Source organism: Carassius gibelio, chromosome B5, assembly GCF_023724105.1.
Source record: "Carassius gibelio isolate Cgi1373 ecotype wild population from Czech Republic chromosome B5, carGib1.2-hapl.c, whole genome shotgun sequence".
NCBI lineage: Eukaryota > Metazoa > Chordata > Actinopteri > Cypriniformes > Cyprinidae > Carassius > Carassius gibelio.
The window spans coordinates 11,984,696-12,005,504 of NC_068400.1; the positions used below are offsets into that span (position 1 = coordinate 11,984,696).

Sequence of the window (20,809 nt, forward strand, 5' to 3'; positions counted from 1 at the left end):
AATGAGAAACTCTGAAATTCCAAGCGGGGGGTTGGAACTAATGAAGAGTTTTACAACCCTTTGTGTGAAAGCATGGCATTTTGCAAAATGGAACTCGAGTGGGGGTTCAAGAGAAGAATCTTCAAGATTCTTAGAATACTAATTACTTATTAGAGAAGAGTCCATTTTTATGTGCATTATGTGTCTGTTTCCGAGAGACTTGAGTATAAGAGTTGCTTTGCCGCATTCCTGGGACCCATAAACTAGTGTTATCAGATAGTGTGCCGATGGTTGCTATGGAACCAGAGGCCTGTTCTGCCTTTTTTGAGGTTATATTTGCATTTCGGGGGAAGGGTCCATAGACCCTTTGGTTAGATAAGGGGGCATTAGATATATATTTTTAAAATATAACAAATATTGTGTGTATGATTGGTCCAAATGCTACAATACAAATACTGACAATATTTTGTGATTTCTATATAGAAAATAATTCTGATGGTCCTCAAGATCAGATATCCAGAGAACAGTCAACAATTAATAATGCAATGCAATAATAATGCAGTTGATGCTTTTGATTTGGCACTATTTACTCAGAGAATGAACTTCTAGTGCCCCTTATTTATCTGAACCAGTGTGGATTTTAATGGTTATTTATGGATATGCTGACATTTTCATAGTTTTGCGATATTTGGAAAAAGGAAGACTATTTATTATTGTTGCTAATCAATATTACCCTAGACATATTGCCTTTAACTTGCAGTTTTTTAAAAGATGGATGACTTTAAGTTTAAAAATGAAACAAAAAGGACAACAAACTGCAAAATTACTTTCTTAAAGTGAATGTTATCAGTAATGCTTCGCTAATAGCCTTGAGGAAGAAGCATTTGTGGAGAGAACCATCAAATCATATTTACAGTAATCTGGCTGCTTGTTGCAGCATTGAAATATTTAAATTGTGTTCTACTGTATATAGAAGCATATAAAACTGCTGCTGTTTTCGCATGCTTGTTGTTTCCTCTGCTGTGATTGGCAGGTTGATCTAGATTTCACCCTTGTGTTTATATGTGTGTAAGAGAAAGAAGCCTGGTTACCACCACAAATAATTTTGGATTCCAATTACATAGCCCATACCTGCCTACAGCCCTCTGTCTGAGAATGCTGAATATAACAAGATTGACTTTTAATCACTTCGAGGCACGGCCGAAAAGCTAATGTCACGCAACACCACACTTGCACACACTTTTCACATGCAGTACCTTCCACCCTGGAGAAAATGTCTTGAAATTAGTCATTCGGACTGCATTAGCAAAGGCTTTGCAATGTATTCGTTTAGATATGCATGCCTTTTCCACTATTCAAGAGTATTTTTAACAGTCAATCGTGACTTTTCTTGTTCCAAGTTTCACACTGCTCATATTAGCCTGTTTTTAAGTTGTAATTTACCACTGGCACCACAATTCATTGTTAGTATTAATCCAGGTTTAAATTTGTGGTTAATTAACAAAAAAGTGCAATACCAAGGTAAAGCATAGTTTCAGGTATATCTGCAATTTTTGAATATTTTTATCAGTTTTGTCCATCTGATTAATTTATTTAATTAAGTATTACAATATTGACAACATGCCCTGATAATTTTTAACTACACTGTAAAAAATAAGTGTAATTTTAACTGTAAAATTTTGTAAAAACGCTACGGAAAAAAACTGATAATAGGTTAACAGTAAGTTCCCGTACTATATACAGGGAAAAACTGTAAAAGATCTAACAAAGCATTTAATGTAAATTTACAGTAAAATTCTGTTAATTATACAGCTTTTAGAAGTAAAAAAAGAACAAATCAATGTATAATTTACAGTCTAAAACTGTAAACTGATATTCCTAGAATTCCCTGCGTGACACTCCACGTTTGAAAGTATTTTGTTTAAATAATCATGTTTTTAAATAGTTCTTGTTATCAGTTATGTACATTTGAGCTTTATGTTACATCTTCTGTTGCTTAATGAAAGTTTTTTGCATTATTTAAGTATCACGTGTGTTACCATGATGGTGTTTTGTGTTTCCATAAATGTGCACCTTCTATATGTTAATATATACTTCTGCTTGTGGTGAAGCTACTTGTGATGAGCTTTGATACTTCATGTGGCTTTCTCTTATACAGTACCATCTTTATTATTATGGTGGTTGTCAGTATTTTCAAGGTACAAAACAGATTTAATTTTGTGTGTTGTTGAATTTACTGGTTTATATTCACATTTTCTTGTTTGTAAATTACAGCTTTATATTGTAAAATTAACAGTTTTTGACGTAAATGTGTTTACAGTTTTCTGTATTTTTACAAAATTATTCTGGCAACCACAGCTGCCAAAAAGTTTTTGTAAAAACAACAAGAAATTTTTTTACAGTGTAGATTTTTGCTGTACTATACTTTACTGTACTTATATCTCAAATAAATAAGAAAATATACATTTTAACATTTTGATATTAAATCCACTATTGTTTTTTGTTGTTGTTGTTTTTTTTTTTTGGGGGGGGGGGGGGGGTTGAATTGTTATTCAAGGGTATATATATATATATATATATATCATATTATATTATATATTGCCATAACACCTAGCCCTAATTCTGCATAGTTACTTTAATTTCTTTTTCACTGCACACTGTGATTATTGCAATTAAAGCACGTGCCATGGGGAGGTTAAATAACCTCAGTATGAATGTTTAGACATGCATAATCTTGACAGCAGCATTTACAGTCAGTTCAATTATGTGATTTGAACTTTCTGGTAAATCATTGTGGTTCATAGTTACAAGGGTGGAAAAGGCAGTTGCTGGAGGGGTCCAATTTTTACATCTCTCACAAACTGACAATACAGCAAAAAGTACAGCAGCACCACAACCGATTTAGAGTTTGCCAAGAAACATTCTGTGTGTCATTTGGGAACATAAGAGAAAAACTGAAAGTTAACAGGTCAAGCGTGGAGGTTTGATTGTGCACTTGATCTTTAGATCGCGTGCAGCTTTTGTGACCAAAGAGTAAATATCCGAGGGTAGGTGGAGACAACGGCCAGTACTAACTTTGTATAGCTGCCAGCATTTTCCTGCAACAGGATCTTTCAGCGCTCCAGAACTTTCCACTGCTGCATTACTGTGAACTATACAATAGATTTGCTGCTTTTTTAAAATGATGTTAGATATAAAGTGTTTAGAGTTGCAGATTGCAGTAGAAACAGGAAAACATAGTAAAGCAAGCCAGATAAAAACATACAAAATATCCTATTACGTAAATCAGGAACTGAAAACACACTGCACTAAAAAAAGAAAAGAAAAAGAATACTGAAATCAGACTCCTCTGAGTTTTGCCCAGAGTGACGCAAATCACAGGCCTGTTAACATCAGTTTTGCCTCTTGTGTGGAAATTATATCAGTTTCCTGGCATACACTTACTGCAGAACTCTATCATTTTACTAAGTAAATCATCACAAAGTTATTTAAACAAACTCTTTGGCAATTGTCATGCACCATATATGCTACACTTTTTGAAAAAAGGTATAAAAGTTGTCAATGGGGTGATACAAATTTCAAAAGGTTCAAGGCTTTTCATCCCTAAAATGTACATTTGAGGTACTAATATGCACTTGGATAAATAAGGTAAAACAATAAGTTAAAAGGCACATCCTTATACTGCTCCATAAAAGGTGCAAATTAATACCCAAGATGTACATTTTAATACTAAAATGGTGCAATTTAGTAACTTTTGACTGGAACCATCCCATTGACAGCATTTGTACCTTTTTGTTTTGACCATGTACAGATGTGAATGATTTGTGAACAGGATTCTATTTTGATCTGCCACACTAAAAATTAAAATCAAAAATACCACATACGAGCACAGAAAGAGCAATGTTTATGGACCAGAATATCATATACAGTCTAGGGTTGGCCTCTTTTAACCTAAGCCAGAAAGAACCCACCTAGCAACCACCCAGAACCACATAGCAACACTCTAAAAAAACTACCTTAGCTATTGCAAAGCAATGTCTTGATGACGGCAAACTAGAGAACTGCTTATCTATTCACAGAATATGTAAACATCTAGTTTATGTTCTGATTGATCACACAGTTTATATTTAACAGGGTGTTTATAAGACTGTGTACCACATCAACCTGTTGACTGAATATGCCAGCACCACACACTGAGCTTTAATAAATAAATTAGTCATTTTATATATACATTTAAAATATTTTATTTATAATATAATACATAAATTAAAATATTTGTGACCCTGGACCACAAAACCAATTTTTGAAATTGAGATTTATACATAAAATGAAAGCTGAATAAATAAACCTTCCATTGATGTTTGTTAGGATAAGACAATATTTGGCTGAGATACAACTATCTAAGGGCTGGGTGAGTTAACTCGTTATTATTGCATTAACACATTAACAAATTAACAATTACTTTATGACGCATTTTTATTATTATTATTCTGGAAGTCCGTTGCTTGCTGGCTCTGAATCCACATAGGGCCCTATCATACACCGGGTGCAATGGCGCTCTAAGTGCTGCACAAGTGGTTTTGCTAGTTTTAGCCTGACGCAGTACTCATTTTCCCATCCTGCGCAGCATTGTTTAAATAGCAAATGCATTTGCGCCCATTTTTGTGTCCCATGGCCATGCTGGCCTAAAAAAGAGGTGTGTGACAAAATACTACAGAACCCATTATAATCAGCCTTAATTCTATGTGGCATTGATTCAACAAGGTGCTGAAAGCATTCTTTAGAAATGTTGGCCCATATTGATAGGATAGCATGTTGCAGTTGATGGAGATTTGTGGGATGCACATCCAGGGCATGAAGCTCCCGTTCCACCACATCCCAAAGATGCTCTATTTGGTTGAGATCTGGTGACTGTGAAGGCCATTTTAGTACAGTGAACTCATTTTCATGTTCAAGAAACCAATTTGAGCTTTGTGACATGGTGCATTATCCTGCTGGAAGTAGCCATCAGAGGATGAGTACATGGTGGTCATAAAGGGATTGACAAGGTCAGAAACAAGGGTAGACCGTGGCATTTAAACAATGCCCAATTGGCACTAAGAGGCCTAATGTTTGCCAAGAAAACATCCCCCACACCATTACACCACCACCACCAGCCTGCACAGTGGTAACAAGGCATGATGGATACATGTTCTCATTCTGTTTACGCCAAATTCTGACTCTACCATCTGAATGTCTCAACAGAAATCGAGATTCATCAGACCAGGCAACATTTTTCCAGTCTTTAACTGTCCAATTTAGGTGAGCTCGTGCAAATTGTAGCCTCTTTTTCCTATTTGTAGTGGAGATGAGTGGTACCCGGTGGGGTCTTCTGCTGTTGTAGCACATCCGCCTCAAGTTTGTGCGTGTTGTGGCTTCACAAATGCTTTGCTGCATACCTCGGTTGTAATGAGTGGTTATTTCAGTCAAAGTTGCTCTTCTATCAGCTTGAATCAGTCAGCCCATTCTGCTCTGACCTCTAGCATCAACAAGGCATTTTCGCCCACAGGACTGACACATACTGGAGGTTTTTCCCTTTTCACACCATTCTTTGTAAACCCTAGAAATGGTTGTGCATGAAAATCCCAGTAACTGAGCAGACTGTGAAATACTCAGACCGGCCCGTCTGGCACCAACAACCATGCCACGCTCAAAATTGCTTAAATCACCTTTATTTCCCATTCTGACATTCAGTTTGGACTTCAGGAGATTGTACATTGAAGAACTGCCATGTGATTGGTTGATTAGATAATTGCATTAATGAGACATTGAACAGGTGTTCCTAATAATCCTTTAGGTGAGTGTAGATCAAATCTGTAAAAATAAATTAAATAATTCCAAAATTCAATTATATTAAAACATTATTTATTATTTGCATGGTTTTTTAAAAGTGTAATTTAGTACAACTGTAGACAGTTCAGCATTGATTAATTGAATATGCTGTGCAGTCACAGGTCATAGAATCTCACCATGAATTTTCTCATCTTTATTTTAGCTATAAAAGCAATATCAAGTGTTATAATTACACTATTCGGCCGTAGTTTGCTATGTCCATCAGTGAGGAGATCTTAAATGTTTTAAGGACTTAAGAGTTTGTACATAACATATGTGAAAGTTCATTTGTCAGTGATGCAGCAGCTAGTATATAAAAACACCTCCACAAACAACCGGTCACAAAGTGGAAATCATTCACAACTACGACATCATCTAAAAGGTAAATGCGACCCCATCACTCTCCCAAAAAATACATCCGGGTAAACACTAATTGCAGATTTTGGATGTTTGTGTGGGTGGTGATTATAAGGATGGTTAAAGTTCAAAGACTAAGTAATCTCTGACTCTATGTGCATCAGTCATCAGTGCCATTTGCACGCTTTTGTGTAGGAGCCTAGCTTTTCTTCTAGCTGTGTTTAATATTAGTAACCATACACACCCATAGATTCTCCAGGTAAGTGAATTGTCAGTTTCCTTGGCAACAGAGGAACAACTGAGCATCAATGAGGAGTCCTTTAAAAGCCAGTGCCTAAAATAATAAAAACGAAGCATTCTTCTTCAGGTGTTCCCTGAGATGTCAGAAACGCCCAGGATGTTCTGTCTGCTTTCGTTGTGCCTCAGGCTGCTCACTACCATTTAGAAGCCTGTAAAATTATCACTGGAGACTTTGAGTAACATTTTCTGAGAACTGTCTTCAAACTACTCAAAATAGCACCAGCAGCAGATGTGGATACTGTTTCTCTTTTCGACGTCTCCAGACTGATTAAAATACCATGAGGTAAACGACTGTTGAACAGAATTATTGGAAATATACTCTACAGTTTGGGATCAGTAAGATTTTTTACAAGAAATTATTATTATTATTAAGCAAGGATAAATTAAATTGATCGAAGGTGACAGTAAATTACATCTCTACAAAAGATTTATATTTAACATGAATGTTGTTCTTTTAAACTTTCTTTTCATTAAATAATTCTAAAAACACAATTTCCCCAGAATTATTTGTATAATACATATTAATTTGCGCAACTGTTTTTTTTAACATTGATCTATCTATCTATCTATCTATCTATCTACATTTCTTGTTTTTGTTTCTCTTACATTTTGTATCGTAGCTATTTTGTATTTACATTTTTTATTGTTTATATATTATTTGAGCCATCACATTATTATCAAGTTCAAGTTCAAGTCTGCTTTATTGTCAATTTCCACATGTACAGTACATACATACAGATAATCGAAATTGCGTTACTCTCAGACCCCGGTGCATACAGATAACATTAAAGCCTAAAAAATAACTAGATCAAATATAAAATGTAGATACAATTATACAATAAGGGAATGATAAAAAAAAGACATATAATAAAAATAAAGTAAAAAATAAAGTTAAATAAAGCAGCGCAAGGTAAATGACAGATATAGTGCAAATCAATGAAGTGAACAACAGTGCAGTTAAAAGATTTTTTAGTGCAAAAAAAATCACTTATTAAAAATATTAAAAATATCTTAAGTCTGAAAGTTTTATTATTACTATATTATATATTTTATTATTATTATTATAATTTATATATACATTTTTATGTTTTATATATTTATTCACACACACAGGTGTATATATATAGGCTATATACAGTATAGGATTACATTTTTTAATCACAATTAATTTTCTGTGATTAATCATGATTAATCACATTGTTATGCACAAAATTCAATAATGAATTCAAAAGTAGAGTTTTGTGCACTAAAAGTACTGCTATATGGACAAAAGTGCAGTAAGATTTGGTTTGCAAACACTTAAAACTAATAAGGTGCTTTTTTTTACAGCAGTATTCATTTCATTCATTTTATATAAAATATACAATATACAAATATACAAATTTTATATAAAACCAAAGCTATTTGCCTCTTCAAGGGCACTGATATTTTTATAGAAAATATTTTATAGGTTGTTATTGAAAAACGAGTTATTCCCAGAGTCCAGAGCATCAATCCTAGCATTACAACAGGCACCTTCCGAGTAGAGACCTGCACTATCCCGGGACATGCGGGACAACACTGAATGGGCGAGTGCAGGGGCGGGAGGGTAGAGACTCATGTGTTTGGGATGTGTGAAAATAAGCGTGTACTCACACTAGCTAATCTCAAGGCTGATTCATGCTTCTGCATTGAAACTACACCATTGGTTGTGCATAGTACATGCAGGCAACGCTGTAGCCTGGTGTACAGCTCTCCAAAAATGTCACAGCACATCAAATCTATGCGGACCGCAAGGGCTGTGATTGGTCTGCTAGTACCCCTCCCCCCGTATTAGTTTTTTGCACTTAAAATAAAACAAAGCAACATGTCCGTGGACACTGCAGACTAGCAGTTTGCATGTATACTGCACGTCGACACGGACGACACAGAAGTATAAATGAAAACGAACAGTGTACTCACATAAGGCATTAAGAAACGGGCCCAAACAAGTTTGACCCCCTATCACTCCCTCCAGGAAATAAACGAGACCGTGGTTCTGGTTACTGATGGATTTATTGAATTGAATTTATTGAATTCCACCGTCAAACTACAGTATGACAATGTAAAAGAAACACGTTCACATAAACCTTAAAGAAGTAAATATAAATACACTCTGGAAATACAAACGTAATACACATACCTCGCTGGCCGCATATAACCAAGAGCGAATGAGTTCACATTAAAATACCAGATTCAAAAAACAAAAAAGAAACACATCTTTACTTCTTTGCTCAAACACTAGTAACTCTTATATTCACACACGGACAATAACTTTTCACCAAATGTATATTATTTTCCTGTTGCACGGTAAAAGAGTGTCAGTGTGCAATGCAATTGTACTTTAGTTCCTAGTTAATAACACTCAATATTCATGAATAGATTAAACAAATATTACAAAACAATATGTATGGCAGTTATACCCCCAAAGCCTGGTTCATTTGACTAGTGTGAGCACTCCATGCCATGCTCAGACGTGGTTTGGCCAGGGCACGGTTCGGTTGGGCTCGGTTGCGGTGAGCGTGATTGCTCACGGTTTGTTTAGCCGGCCCTGGCCTGAGTTGGAAGAGGTGGGCCACAGCACAGTTCATTTTGGCTCGGACAAGGTACACATGTTGTGTTTGCTACACTGCTCAACTTCCATCATGATTGTGTAAAAAGCAGATGCAGAGCCTCTAACGTTTACTGAAAACATGAGAATTGTTGAGACAGTGTGTATAGATTATGTTTGTTCCCTCAGAGTACCAAACCAAGGCGTTCCTGGAAACACACTTATTTGAAAAGCCACAAAAATATTTGAGTATATTGTGATCTTAATCAGCATCTGAAGCGACATGCTTAAACTGTTAACGGTTGCAACACATAAAACTTAAAATTAGCAAGTATGCAAGGCATGTCGCAGAGCATGAGGGCTTTTCTATCAACGGTTGAGAGGAGGTGGCAAAGGTAAACAGACATGTGCATCTCTAAAAATAACCTAAGGAACCAATCAAGCGCACACAAGGCGGGCCTAGAAGCCTCAGGTGTGCAGGTTACACCCATGCTGAGTGCATCTATAAAAAGGAGAAATGAAATAAGCTGTGAAGAAAGACTAGACGGCAAAAATTGAGAGTAAGCTGAGAAAATTAGGACAAAGAGTCAGAAGATTTTCAAGAAAAACAAGAACAGAATATCAAAAAAGATGTGCTCTGCATGCACAAAACATCCTCATTCTTGTCTGAGAAGGTTTAGAGATGGAGAAAAGCCACCACTATCGTCGCCTTCCATCCCCTCAAAACCCTCCAGACCCCACAGACCTCGTGCTCGACGGGTCCTTTACCCTCCTGGCCTGAGGAAGATCATGCCAAAAGAGGAGTCAGATCCTGCCAGACGCTGGCTGCTTTTGCTTTCTGCTCTGCTTTTTCTCCAAATCTACATGGAAGAAGGGCTCTGCGACACTCAGGGTGTCCCAGACCGACCGCAGGTCCAAGACGATCAAGGCTCGACGCTTGAGGAGATTCCCTTCAGCCAGCCGCCTTCAGAAGCAGACTTGGCTCAATGCTGGGGAATCGAACAGTCATGCAACTTGTACTGGGAAATGAGGAGCTGTTTCTGAGACCAGTGCCAAATGTATAACAGCAGTATGTGAATGCATACACGCATGCTGATCTGTACAGGACGCTCGGACGGTGGGCTGCATGGGTTAGTCTATTCGCTGAGTGAGCGTTTCCAGCCGTACTTGGCCACAAGAATGTGTGCAGATGCTCACACACACACGGGGGAAAAAGAAGGGGCCCTTCTGCAGAAACAAGCAGCGTGACTGAATGAACTCGCCTGGGCTGGACTGGACTGAATTTCCTGAATTTAGTGAAGCGCCACACTGGGGTCGAGGCTCTGACTGTAACCTGATATGCACGCACGTCACATAGTGTGGGGGAAAGTGGTGAATCACAGAGTGAAAAACATTTGTGTGTGTGTGTCTGGGAATGCTTCTGTCATTGACTGTAAAATATGTGCAATACTATGTGTGTGATTGAATGTGTTTCCAGGGGATACATTAATAATGGGTAAAAAAAAAAAGATGTTTTTATCTTAAATGCATGTGCTCCATCTGGATGTGTTGAGTCCTCATTTGTCTGCTTATAAATCACTGTGTAATTGTTACAAAGACCACATACCAGCAATGATATGCATCATTAATCAAATAAATATGTAATTACATCTTTGTCTGTGAACTTTTTCTTTGTGAGTGCTCAATTAATCTTCAAATTACTTGAAAAGCAACAAAAGAAAACATGAAAACAAAATAATAAATAAATATATACATACATTCATATATATAAACACATACACACATCTATACACACACACACACACACAATAAAGTTTATCTAATGATTATGTACATTTAAGCAGTAAAGAAAAATAAATTAAATTCTGTTGTAAATAAACTGCAGAAAATGATGGAGAAGAAAACTATATAACAGAATAAGATTAAAACAGTTTTATTTTAATATATTAATATTCAAAAGACAAATGAAAACAAGAAATGCTTACTAGATGTGCATTTATTAAAAGTAAAATAACCCATGAGGTCCACAAGAAAATCAAAAATGTATATAAACAAATCAAAGACTTCAACGTTAATAAACTTTTTGTGTCAACTATAATAGGTTAATATAGAGTTTATATTGTGCATCTATCTATCTGTTGTGTAAATTTTGGGGTGAATCAATAAAGATAATCTAATGTAATTAATGAATTTGTGTTAGAGCTATTATAACTGCAGAAAATTCTGAAGATGGAAAAGACAAATAAATCTTAACATCCAATAAAAGAATAACACACTGTTCAGACATGTTTATACAAACAATTTTGTTGTTTACAGACACGTCTATACAAATCAACTCTGAACAACTGAAATCAAGGCGCACATCTTTTACATTTTTTTAACACCAAACACAGCCTTAGCACTGATATCAATGTAGTGTGATATGATCTACCTGCTGGCAGGTGAATGTGACGTTGATGGCTGACTGCACTTTGACTAGCAGCTAGTTTCACACAATCGTGCCACATAATATCTCATCTCAATCAAACAATCTCATCAGAAATGAAACTCCAACACGTACACACACAAGCTTTGTCTTTCTATCTTCTGTAAACACACATTATCTGACCTCCGTCGGGCATCTGTGATGAAAGATATACTTGTATTTTAATGACAAGTTTCCCATTAAATCTATCTGCCATTCCAATGTCTGAGCTAATGTGATTCTCTGCTAATGATAATGACTGTCACTGTGTCATTACACTGCCTGAAACCCACCAGTCATCATTACTTCATTGTGACAAACACCATGAGACAAACACCTGTCTAAAATGAATGACAAAGTGTAACACCTGCTGAGGCTGACAGAAAACCCCTTTGGCTCTTTACAGTTGTGTATGTGTGTTTTAGCAATCATTACAGCTAAGAAGGAAGTCTTGAACAGCAATGACTTCATGCTTTCCCATGAAGTTTTGTCATCTCTCCTACAGAGCAGGTGTGATGCATTACATCTACTTGTGTTGTACACCTGCTTTGTTTGCATTGATTTCAAAAATCTGTCACAGAGTAACAAAATCTGATTGCAGTGATTTCTTTGCGATCGTTAGTCATTTGGTTCATCCCAAATTATAATGATTGCTACAGAGTGCATCAGTCTGGTTCCTGAAGGTATCGTTCATTTCTTTACAAAGAATTTGATTTGAATTTAAAACATATGAAGATTTCAAAAGAGACCAATCGTGACGTCTGAAGGTAAGCAATGCACTTCTGAAGAGGTCGGTGTGACTTAAAGCCTGTTGACTTGTCAGCTGAGTTGAAAGTGACCCTGCAACCTAGCTGTTAGAGTACCGCATTGCAAACGTCACAGGTTTAATTCTCATACAAAACACAAAAATGAGTAACCTGAAAGCACTGTCAGTCCCTGTGAATAAAGCTTTTTTAGCCAAATGCGTAAGTGCTTGATCCACCCTCTTGTAAAATTGCAGACTTGCTGATGGTTAATTGGAGGTCAAATATTTAGATGTTTTAGACACATGAGATGCCTTAATCCATATGACGCCACGTGTGTCAGACACACAGAGTTCTCACGCCTTCTTTGACAACTGAATTGAGACATTGTCTTCCGAAACAATGAGGAAGCATTCCAGCCTATAAACAGACACACGTCAATAATAAATTGATCTATTTTAAGACTCCAGAAGCATTTCATTGTGTGTTCCTTTGTCAATTTCATGCTCTTTGGCACTGATATGCTAAAATTATATTTTATATGGAATATCATGAAACCTGTTGTGATGTCTGTCATCTTAAAAGATAACAGATATAAATAAATAAATAAAAAGAAAGACAGAAATTATATTTTGCACGTTTAAGAAATGTTTATTTAGCAAATTTATATTTATATCACATTGTATTTATATTTTGCAAATGTAAGCAAATGTAAGCTTCTCTTTTGGACCATTAAGACTTCTTCACATTTATTTTAACATTATCATGCATGAAAAACTGAATAGTATTTAGTGATATTAAATATTAGAATAAGCTTTTTATAATTTATAATAATATTTTTGCATCATGATTGTGATTTATTTTTATAATAATATTTTTTTATGTTTTTTTTTTTTTTTTTTTTTTTTATAATTATTTTGGCGTGAAAAGGAACATGTTTTTGTGAGATCCAGTTCCAGATTCTACCCTAATCAAACTATATGCAATGCACTAAAATGAGTATGAATTAAACTGAATGAAGAAGTAATTAAGGCACACTGTTACAACAATACAAGAAGCTACTGTATGTGAAGGTGAAGCAGTCCGCCCCCTGTCTTTAATGAGCGGCACTGCTGATAAATGACGTTCAGCTGTCGAGACAATCAGCACGTAGGCACTTGACATGAAGGACTCAGTGTAATGAGGAATAAAAGCTAACAATGACCCACATCTCACTAACAAACCAAGAACTCAGATGCTCACTGTTCTGCCTGTCAAGTTGCATCTGTTGCCTTCGCAAAAACACAAGCTCAGTCAAACATGCTCATGAGAACTGTTCCCTTCTGTTACTGAGAATCTACACTGTACAGTCACACCAGATTAAACTCAGAGCTCCAGTTAAGTCTGCATTAGTTCACACTGGCTGGTGCAGTTTAGTGTGGGAGCCCTATGATAAATGAATGAATGAATTAAGCTAATTGTGACTTGAAAGTTTATATCTCGCATTTATGACTTATTTCCCTGAGTTCTGTGGTCCTATGATAGCCCAAATAATTCAAATAACCCAAAACAGCCTATGTTCTAAGTATGTTTTGCTAATGTTCGTATTAGGTTGTGTAAACATTACTTCTCAATGTTCTCTGACCATTCAAAACGTCCAGTTTTTAAAATGTTTATAGTTATGGGAACATTAAAGGAAACATTCTATTTTAGAATTTTGCAAACCTACTGGGACGTTACATTTTAAAAAGAAAAACGTTAGATTAACGTCCAACTGAAAAATTTTACAAGAAAAAAAAAACATTCCAACAATGTATAAGTATGTTTTATGCTAACATTTTGATACCTTTATTAAATATAACACTGAATAAATGTTCTTGTGGTCTTTTGTTCATGACTTAGAGAGAACCTTGTCAGACCGTTGTTCAGAGAACGTTTAACTGAGCCGGGTTTACATCTCGCTCTCATAAATGCCTTTTTTACTTCCACGGAATAAGAAATAAATGAAAGTTATTTACAACTTTATATCCCACAGCTTTATCTTGCAATTATGACCCTTTTTTTCCTGTCTCACAGATTTGACATTACAGGTACATCTCAATAAATTGGAATGTCATGGAAAAGTTCATTTATTTTAGTAATTCAACTCAAATTGGGAAACTCGTGTATTAAATAAATTAAATGTGATTGCTGTATCTAAGCATGTTAACAGAAGGTTGAGTGGAAGGAAAAAGTGTGGAAGAAAAGATGCAAAACCATGAATTTAGTACATGTACAGTAAATAAACATACTTTCCAGAAGAAAAAATAAAAAAAAAAGTTTTTTTATTTGTCTTATGAAGTATTCTAATTTGTTGAGATGGTGAATTGGTGGGTTTTTGTTAAATGTGAGCCAAAATCATCACAATTAAAAGAACCAAAGACTTAAACTACTTGAGTCCGTGTGCATTTAATTTATTTAATACACAAGTTTCACAATTTGAGTTGAATTGCTGAAATAAATTAACTTTTCCACAACATTCTAATTTATTGAGATGCACCTGTATATCTCGCAGTTCTTTTGTTCACAGAATTGAGAAAAGCGAAGTCCGAATTCTGACATTGAAATGTAGAATTGTGAGGAAAATGCCAGAATTACAAGATAAAGAGATTTTCTTTATCGTACTTAAAATAGTTTAAAATCGTACTTCCATAGTTTAGTGATAACTTTTAGTTTAGTGATAGCACAATAGTTTTATGCATGATTAAGCTCAGATAGGCTAGGCTACTTGAAAGAGCGCAATGTTAAATTCACTGCATGCCGAGCTACAATGCCTCTCACCACTGAAACCATAAGTCATACAGCTCGACTCTCACACCCATTGGCATATTCGCTCTCATACCTTGAGGGTTAATTGTAGTAAGGTGACGCAAAGCCCGCAAGGCCCTTCCTAAAGTAAACATGCCATGCTTGATGTTTCACCTGGAGCAGACATTCCCCAAAGAACACAGAGGGTGAGACATGAAGGTGCTGCCCTCTGATTGGACAGAATAAGTTCATTCATATCCTGAAGCTGATGAAAGGTACACAGGGGAATCCGTCGATATGACGCCAAACACTAGCACAAGGAATCCTAATAAAAATGTACAACATTTCATGGTGCAGTGCATCTCAAGTGACCCACTTGCTAACCAACTAGCTGTCTGCTGCAAGTTCAGAAAAAAACTGTTCTGACTTTTTTCAGAATCGTGAACATTTATCTAAAATTCTGAGTTTACATCCAGGTAATTTTAACTTTTTTTTTCTCTCAATTCTGAGATTACACCCCCGCAATTCTGTTTTTTTCCAGCTCAACCAACAACATAACTCACATTTCAGACGTTTCTTCTTTGAAGTTTTCCTAAGGAAGTTCTAGACTAATCTACACAGTGGGTGCTTGACCGAAAACATTTTTTCTCTCTCCAATCTAAGATAAGGCTTGGGAAATCTCATACTGTTGCATGTTACGGCTGTAATCAGTAGCTATGTGGGAAACAAGAGAACAGTGAGAAAATAAAATAAAAATTAAAAACATAAATTAGGTGATGCAATTTTAATGAAAAAAAGCATTTGCCAAACTCGTAGTTTTATGTTCAGTTTAATTTACTGCCCCATAATCACATCAAGAATGTTACTGTGAAAACGATGCCTTCAAGCTGTGTGTTGAAAATTCCTCAGAACACATCAAATAATAAACTGCCTATCCAGGCACATTGAGTAGAGTTTGAGTCACTGAAAAGAAATGATGTAGGATTTACTTTGAAACAATTTTCACTCAGAATTTGCTTGTCAATTTTACAAATGAATACAAGCAAGTCACAAATTACAGTAAATCATTATTCACAACTGTTAATACACTAATCAATTTATCAATTAAATACAATTTTATTTAATTTATGTGGAATTAAATTGGCCTAGACTAATCCAAAATTAGATCAATCAACTGAAATATGAATATTGTAACATCTAAATTTGTCATATCAAGTAAACTGTTCATATTAAACTGTGTGTATTTAGGTCAGTGATGTGATGCTCTATTAATTTACATTAGAAATGCAATTGAATACACCTTTTGTATTGGATACACCTGATGAACATGTTTTCAAATGAAAAATAATTTTGATTTATTTACTTAATGTGGCCTAAAAGACAGAAATGTGTATGTTTAAAAGAAAGAAAGAAAGAAAAGGTCGTGTCCCAATTTTTTATCTAGCCTATTTATTTGTTTATTTGTTTATATGTTTATTTGTTTGTTTGTTGGTTTGAAATAGGCTATGTTTAATTTTCGCAAAACCGTTTTCCTGACATTATAACCTATATTCATATGGTTTTCAACAGGATTTTTTAATATTTCGATGACTAGACATCGATTAGATGTTTAGGGTGCGATTTTTACTTGTCGAATAAGCAACTTGGGCCGCTTGTTTTTTATAAGCCTATTGGCTATTAGCCTAGTAAATAAAAAAAATAAATTAAATAAATTAAAATCTAATGGTTTTTGGTTTTTAAACTGAAAATATAATTTGACAAATGTATCTTTTTTCTTTTATCTAACCTTTTTTATTTGATTTGAGCTATCTGAAATCAAGCACACTACTGACACTCGATGAGCTCGTATATTCATGTAAAACGTTGGAATTTCTGGCAAAAACCATGTATTTTTCCGTCTCCGTCTCGCCCGAAGGTGTGGCTTCTCTTATGGGCGTCTCTTTTAAAGCAAAACATATAAACCTCACGCTCAAGTTAGAGAAGTCACTTTAGAGAAGCAGGAGACACAGAGCAACTGACGCATATTGAAACTGACCTGAACCGACCATGTACAGCAGATCAGACAGCCTGGTGTTCTCGCTACCGACAAACACTTTCTTCCAGCCGCAGTCGCAGTTTAATTTCAGACCCGTGATGACGCGCAACACCCAGCCGGAGATCTTCACCTTCGAGCGGATCCCGGAGCCGCAGCAGCCGGCGTTCCCTCAGCGCGGAGCCCCGGTGCGCCCGCGCAAGAGGAACACGCGCGTCATGTACCCCTCCAAAGTACGCAAATATCTCCCCCCGGCCGAGAAGAGCCCCGCCAAGCGCTGGCTGCTCGTCCTGTGCCTGGTGGTCTTCATGCAGATCTACACCGAGGAGGGATCCGTCGAGACCACGCAGAGTGAAGCACCGACCTTCACCGATGCTACTTCCTACAATGTCCTCCCCTTCCAGTCTGCTGAAGAGCAAGCCAGACAAATGATGGGCAGCTGTCCTGAGGACTTCAGCATGATGTCTAGCAGCGAGGAGCAGAAGGAGAGTTCCTGGCGTCTGAACACTACATGCCCGAGCTCAAGCTTGGAGGAGGACATCAACACTCTCTACCAGCAGAGCAGGAGGAATGGATACGTGGTGGCCCTTCTCTACCCAGTGTACCATAGACTTGGCGCAGAGAACTGAATGAACTCAGAATCAAGGTTGATGACTAATCAAGTTCACTGAACCTTCTTGGAGAAGAAAAACAGGCTCCCGTGGCACCCAAGATGTGCCTGGAGAACTTGATGAGCGGAAGATGAAGTGATGGAAAACACAAGCTGAGGAGACATCCAATGGACTTGAATATTATAATGGAATGAAACTTGAACGGCTACTTGAAAATGTTTCACTTGAAGTGTAGTCTCACAAGTAGACCTGTTGTACGTCTGAACTCATGAGGGTGTCGCAGTGACCATTTGTGTTGCTGAACTCTGCCACGCGCAGAAATACTTGAATCTCACATTGAAGATTTTCTATGTGTAACATGAAGAAATATTTGTTGTAGCTATTTATTTAATGTTATTTATTTATTGTTATTTGCTTATTTATTTCCTATTGTCTTGTGAAAATAAACTGACATTTGCATTTACAACTCGTATATACTTTTTCATTGTCTTCCTTTAATATTATTAGAATGAGCTCTGGTCTCACAAACTTGGTTCATAATACTGTGATTTCTCAGTACCACATCTAAAAGTTCAATACAAAAAAAAAAAAACAAAAAAAAAACATATTTTAGCATTTCATGTGTTATGCATGCATGCTGATATGGTTCTTTAAAAATATTGTTTGTGGGTTTGATTGAAATATTGGAACATAAATGCCTTTCTAATTACTCTTTGAGTTGTTTGTTAGAGTTTAAGAGAAAATCATCATAATATTAACACTAGTAATAATTATTATGAGCATTAGAAAGGTGAAAATGTGTGAGGTACAGTATAATAATGTTCATATAATGAATAAAGTTGCAATAATAGCATAATAATGTTTTGTGTCATTCTTCACTTTCATTACATGGCTCTATTCAGAAAACACACTGCAGAATGTTTTGCCATGCAGATCACTTTAAGAAAACACCAGATTTGACTGAATCACTCGGGCTTCTTTCGGTTACACTAATGAACATTATTTTAAAAGATCATGCCTAAATAACTCTTTGAACTAACTCATTGAGTGTATCATTAACCAAACCACACTGACACATTCTTAAAAAAACGGCATATTACTGGAAAATACATTGCTTTTTCAAGCTAATGCATCATACTTTCATTTGGCGATGGATATTAGGATAAAAGGTCAATTAGGGGAATGACCAGCTCATCAAAAATCATTGAAAGTAAGATGATGTGTGTGTGTGTGTGTGTGTGTGTGTGATTGTAACTTAATTTAAATCTATAGGATATGTCACTACTGCAAATTAATCATTTTACATTTCCTATTAAAATGTATATCTTATCTTTTATATTTTTGTTAATATGTATTTACTATAATCTAATATGGTATTATTATGAGAGAATCTATAAAATAAGTGCTCTGCTTTTTGCATTTACGTTTGCGTATCAAATTTGCAATAGTGCATACTGTATTTTGCCTGCAATACTTTCATATTGTTTTAAAGTTGCTTAATAAGGTTTAACTAATAAAACTAAATTATGTTTTTGGTAGTTATTGTTTTAAACAGTTTTCTTACACATCCTGTGCCCATCAGAATGACTATTGATCTCAATCCTCAGAAATCCTCTCTGATGTGTTTTCAGACACACAAACACATATACAGACTCTCATCTGTCATATTTGTGTTTACAGATGTATGATCCTGGCGGAAACTGTGGCCAGCAGCCCACACGGAAGTCTTGTGGGAGATTCCCAGATGCACTTCCTCTCCAGCACGCATAAAAAACCATTTACTTTCCACAGCCACAAATAGAAATAGATGTTATGGTTAACATTTGGACTCCCCCAAACCAAACACACACTCTCCCCGTGCACGCAAACCTCCAGGTGTTCCTGGTTTTGTCCTTTCATCCCTGCAGTCTCTCTTTGTATGTGTCTGTGAGCTTGCATTCCAGAGCAGTGAGTCACATAAATGAAGCCCTGAAACCGAGAGCTAAAAACATGAAAAAAGATATCGTGTGAGAAAAGAAGAGAAAAGGAGAATTCCTCCCGTGGCCAAGGTGTGTCCGGCCTGTTGGGGCTTGATCAAAGACCGACTATACAAAAAGTCCAAACTGTACATTGACACGTACCTGTATGCTCACACACAACACTGCAGAAAGGCCAGAGGTGACTCTATTAAAAGAACCTGCACGTGTTTGGCCTCAACTCTGTACCAAAGTGTCATTTCCGGTTAGTCTGATCAGACCTTAGCATGAGCTTGAGAGATACCTTGAACAAAACCTGACAACATGCTATATAAATCATGTTCCTGAATGTGAATGTTGAAGCATTTTAGCAAAATACAATCTCATAAATCTCATGTGCAAAAATCGATCCTTTTTGATGAGAATGCTATAATCACATTAAATGTTTTAAGTCAGAATGGTTTATCATGTTGGCTTAAAAATAAAGGTTCTTTATTGACATCTATGTTGCATGAAGTACCTCTTTCCATTCCACAAAAGGTTCTATATAGTGTAAAAAGGTTCTATAGGGTAAAAAATGTTCTTCAGGTTCTTTTAAGAATTGTTCACTAAAAGGTTATTTGAAGAACCTACAATGTTTCTTCCATGGCCTCTCTGCAAAACCTTTTGAACCTTCATTTTAAAAGTGCACTGCAGAACAGTTTTAATCAGTTATTCTCAGTAAATGGTTAGTTTAATTATAATACAATATATATATATATATATCATCATTCACACTAATAAATCCATTATTACAGAGTGAATAAACCTCCCAGGCAGACTTATCTCAGATAACAAGCTTTCACACCGTGTAATTCTAGGAATTGAGTAAAATTATAACAAATAAATAAATAAAAAATAAATATTTTAACATGGCGTTTTGTATGTATTTGGCAAACAGTATACACATATGTCGTTGACAGTTCCTATAGAAAAATAACTGTTGAAGACTCTGAATTAGAAGCTAATTTAACTTTTGTTGTTGTAGTTATTATTATTACTACTATCATGCGGTGTAAACATGTAAAAAGTTCTAGGAATTATGAAAAAGTTCTTCCGGTGCGAAAGCCTGCTGCTGGTGTGGGTTTGGTTCCCAGTTAACCCTTGAAAGCAATTTAAGTTG

The 20,809-nt window shown here is 35.9% G+C and overlaps 1 protein-coding gene across 1 annotated transcript in view; it reads left to right on the plus strand.

The window, feature by feature from the left end:
- Window positions 1-18,164, plus strand: part of ier3 (immediate early response 3) — a 308,099-nt gene extending 289,935 nt beyond the window's left edge. The window contains exon 2 of the mRNA XM_052555838.1: window positions 17,059-18,164. Coding sequence (XP_052411798.1) covers window positions 17,096-17,710 — 615 coding nt within the window. The 5' untranslated portion in view covers window positions 17,059-17,095 and the 3' untranslated portion in view covers window positions 17,711-18,164. The remainder of the gene's footprint in view (window positions 1-17,058) is intronic.
- The last annotated feature ends 2,645 nt before the right edge of the window (window positions 18,165-20,809 follow it).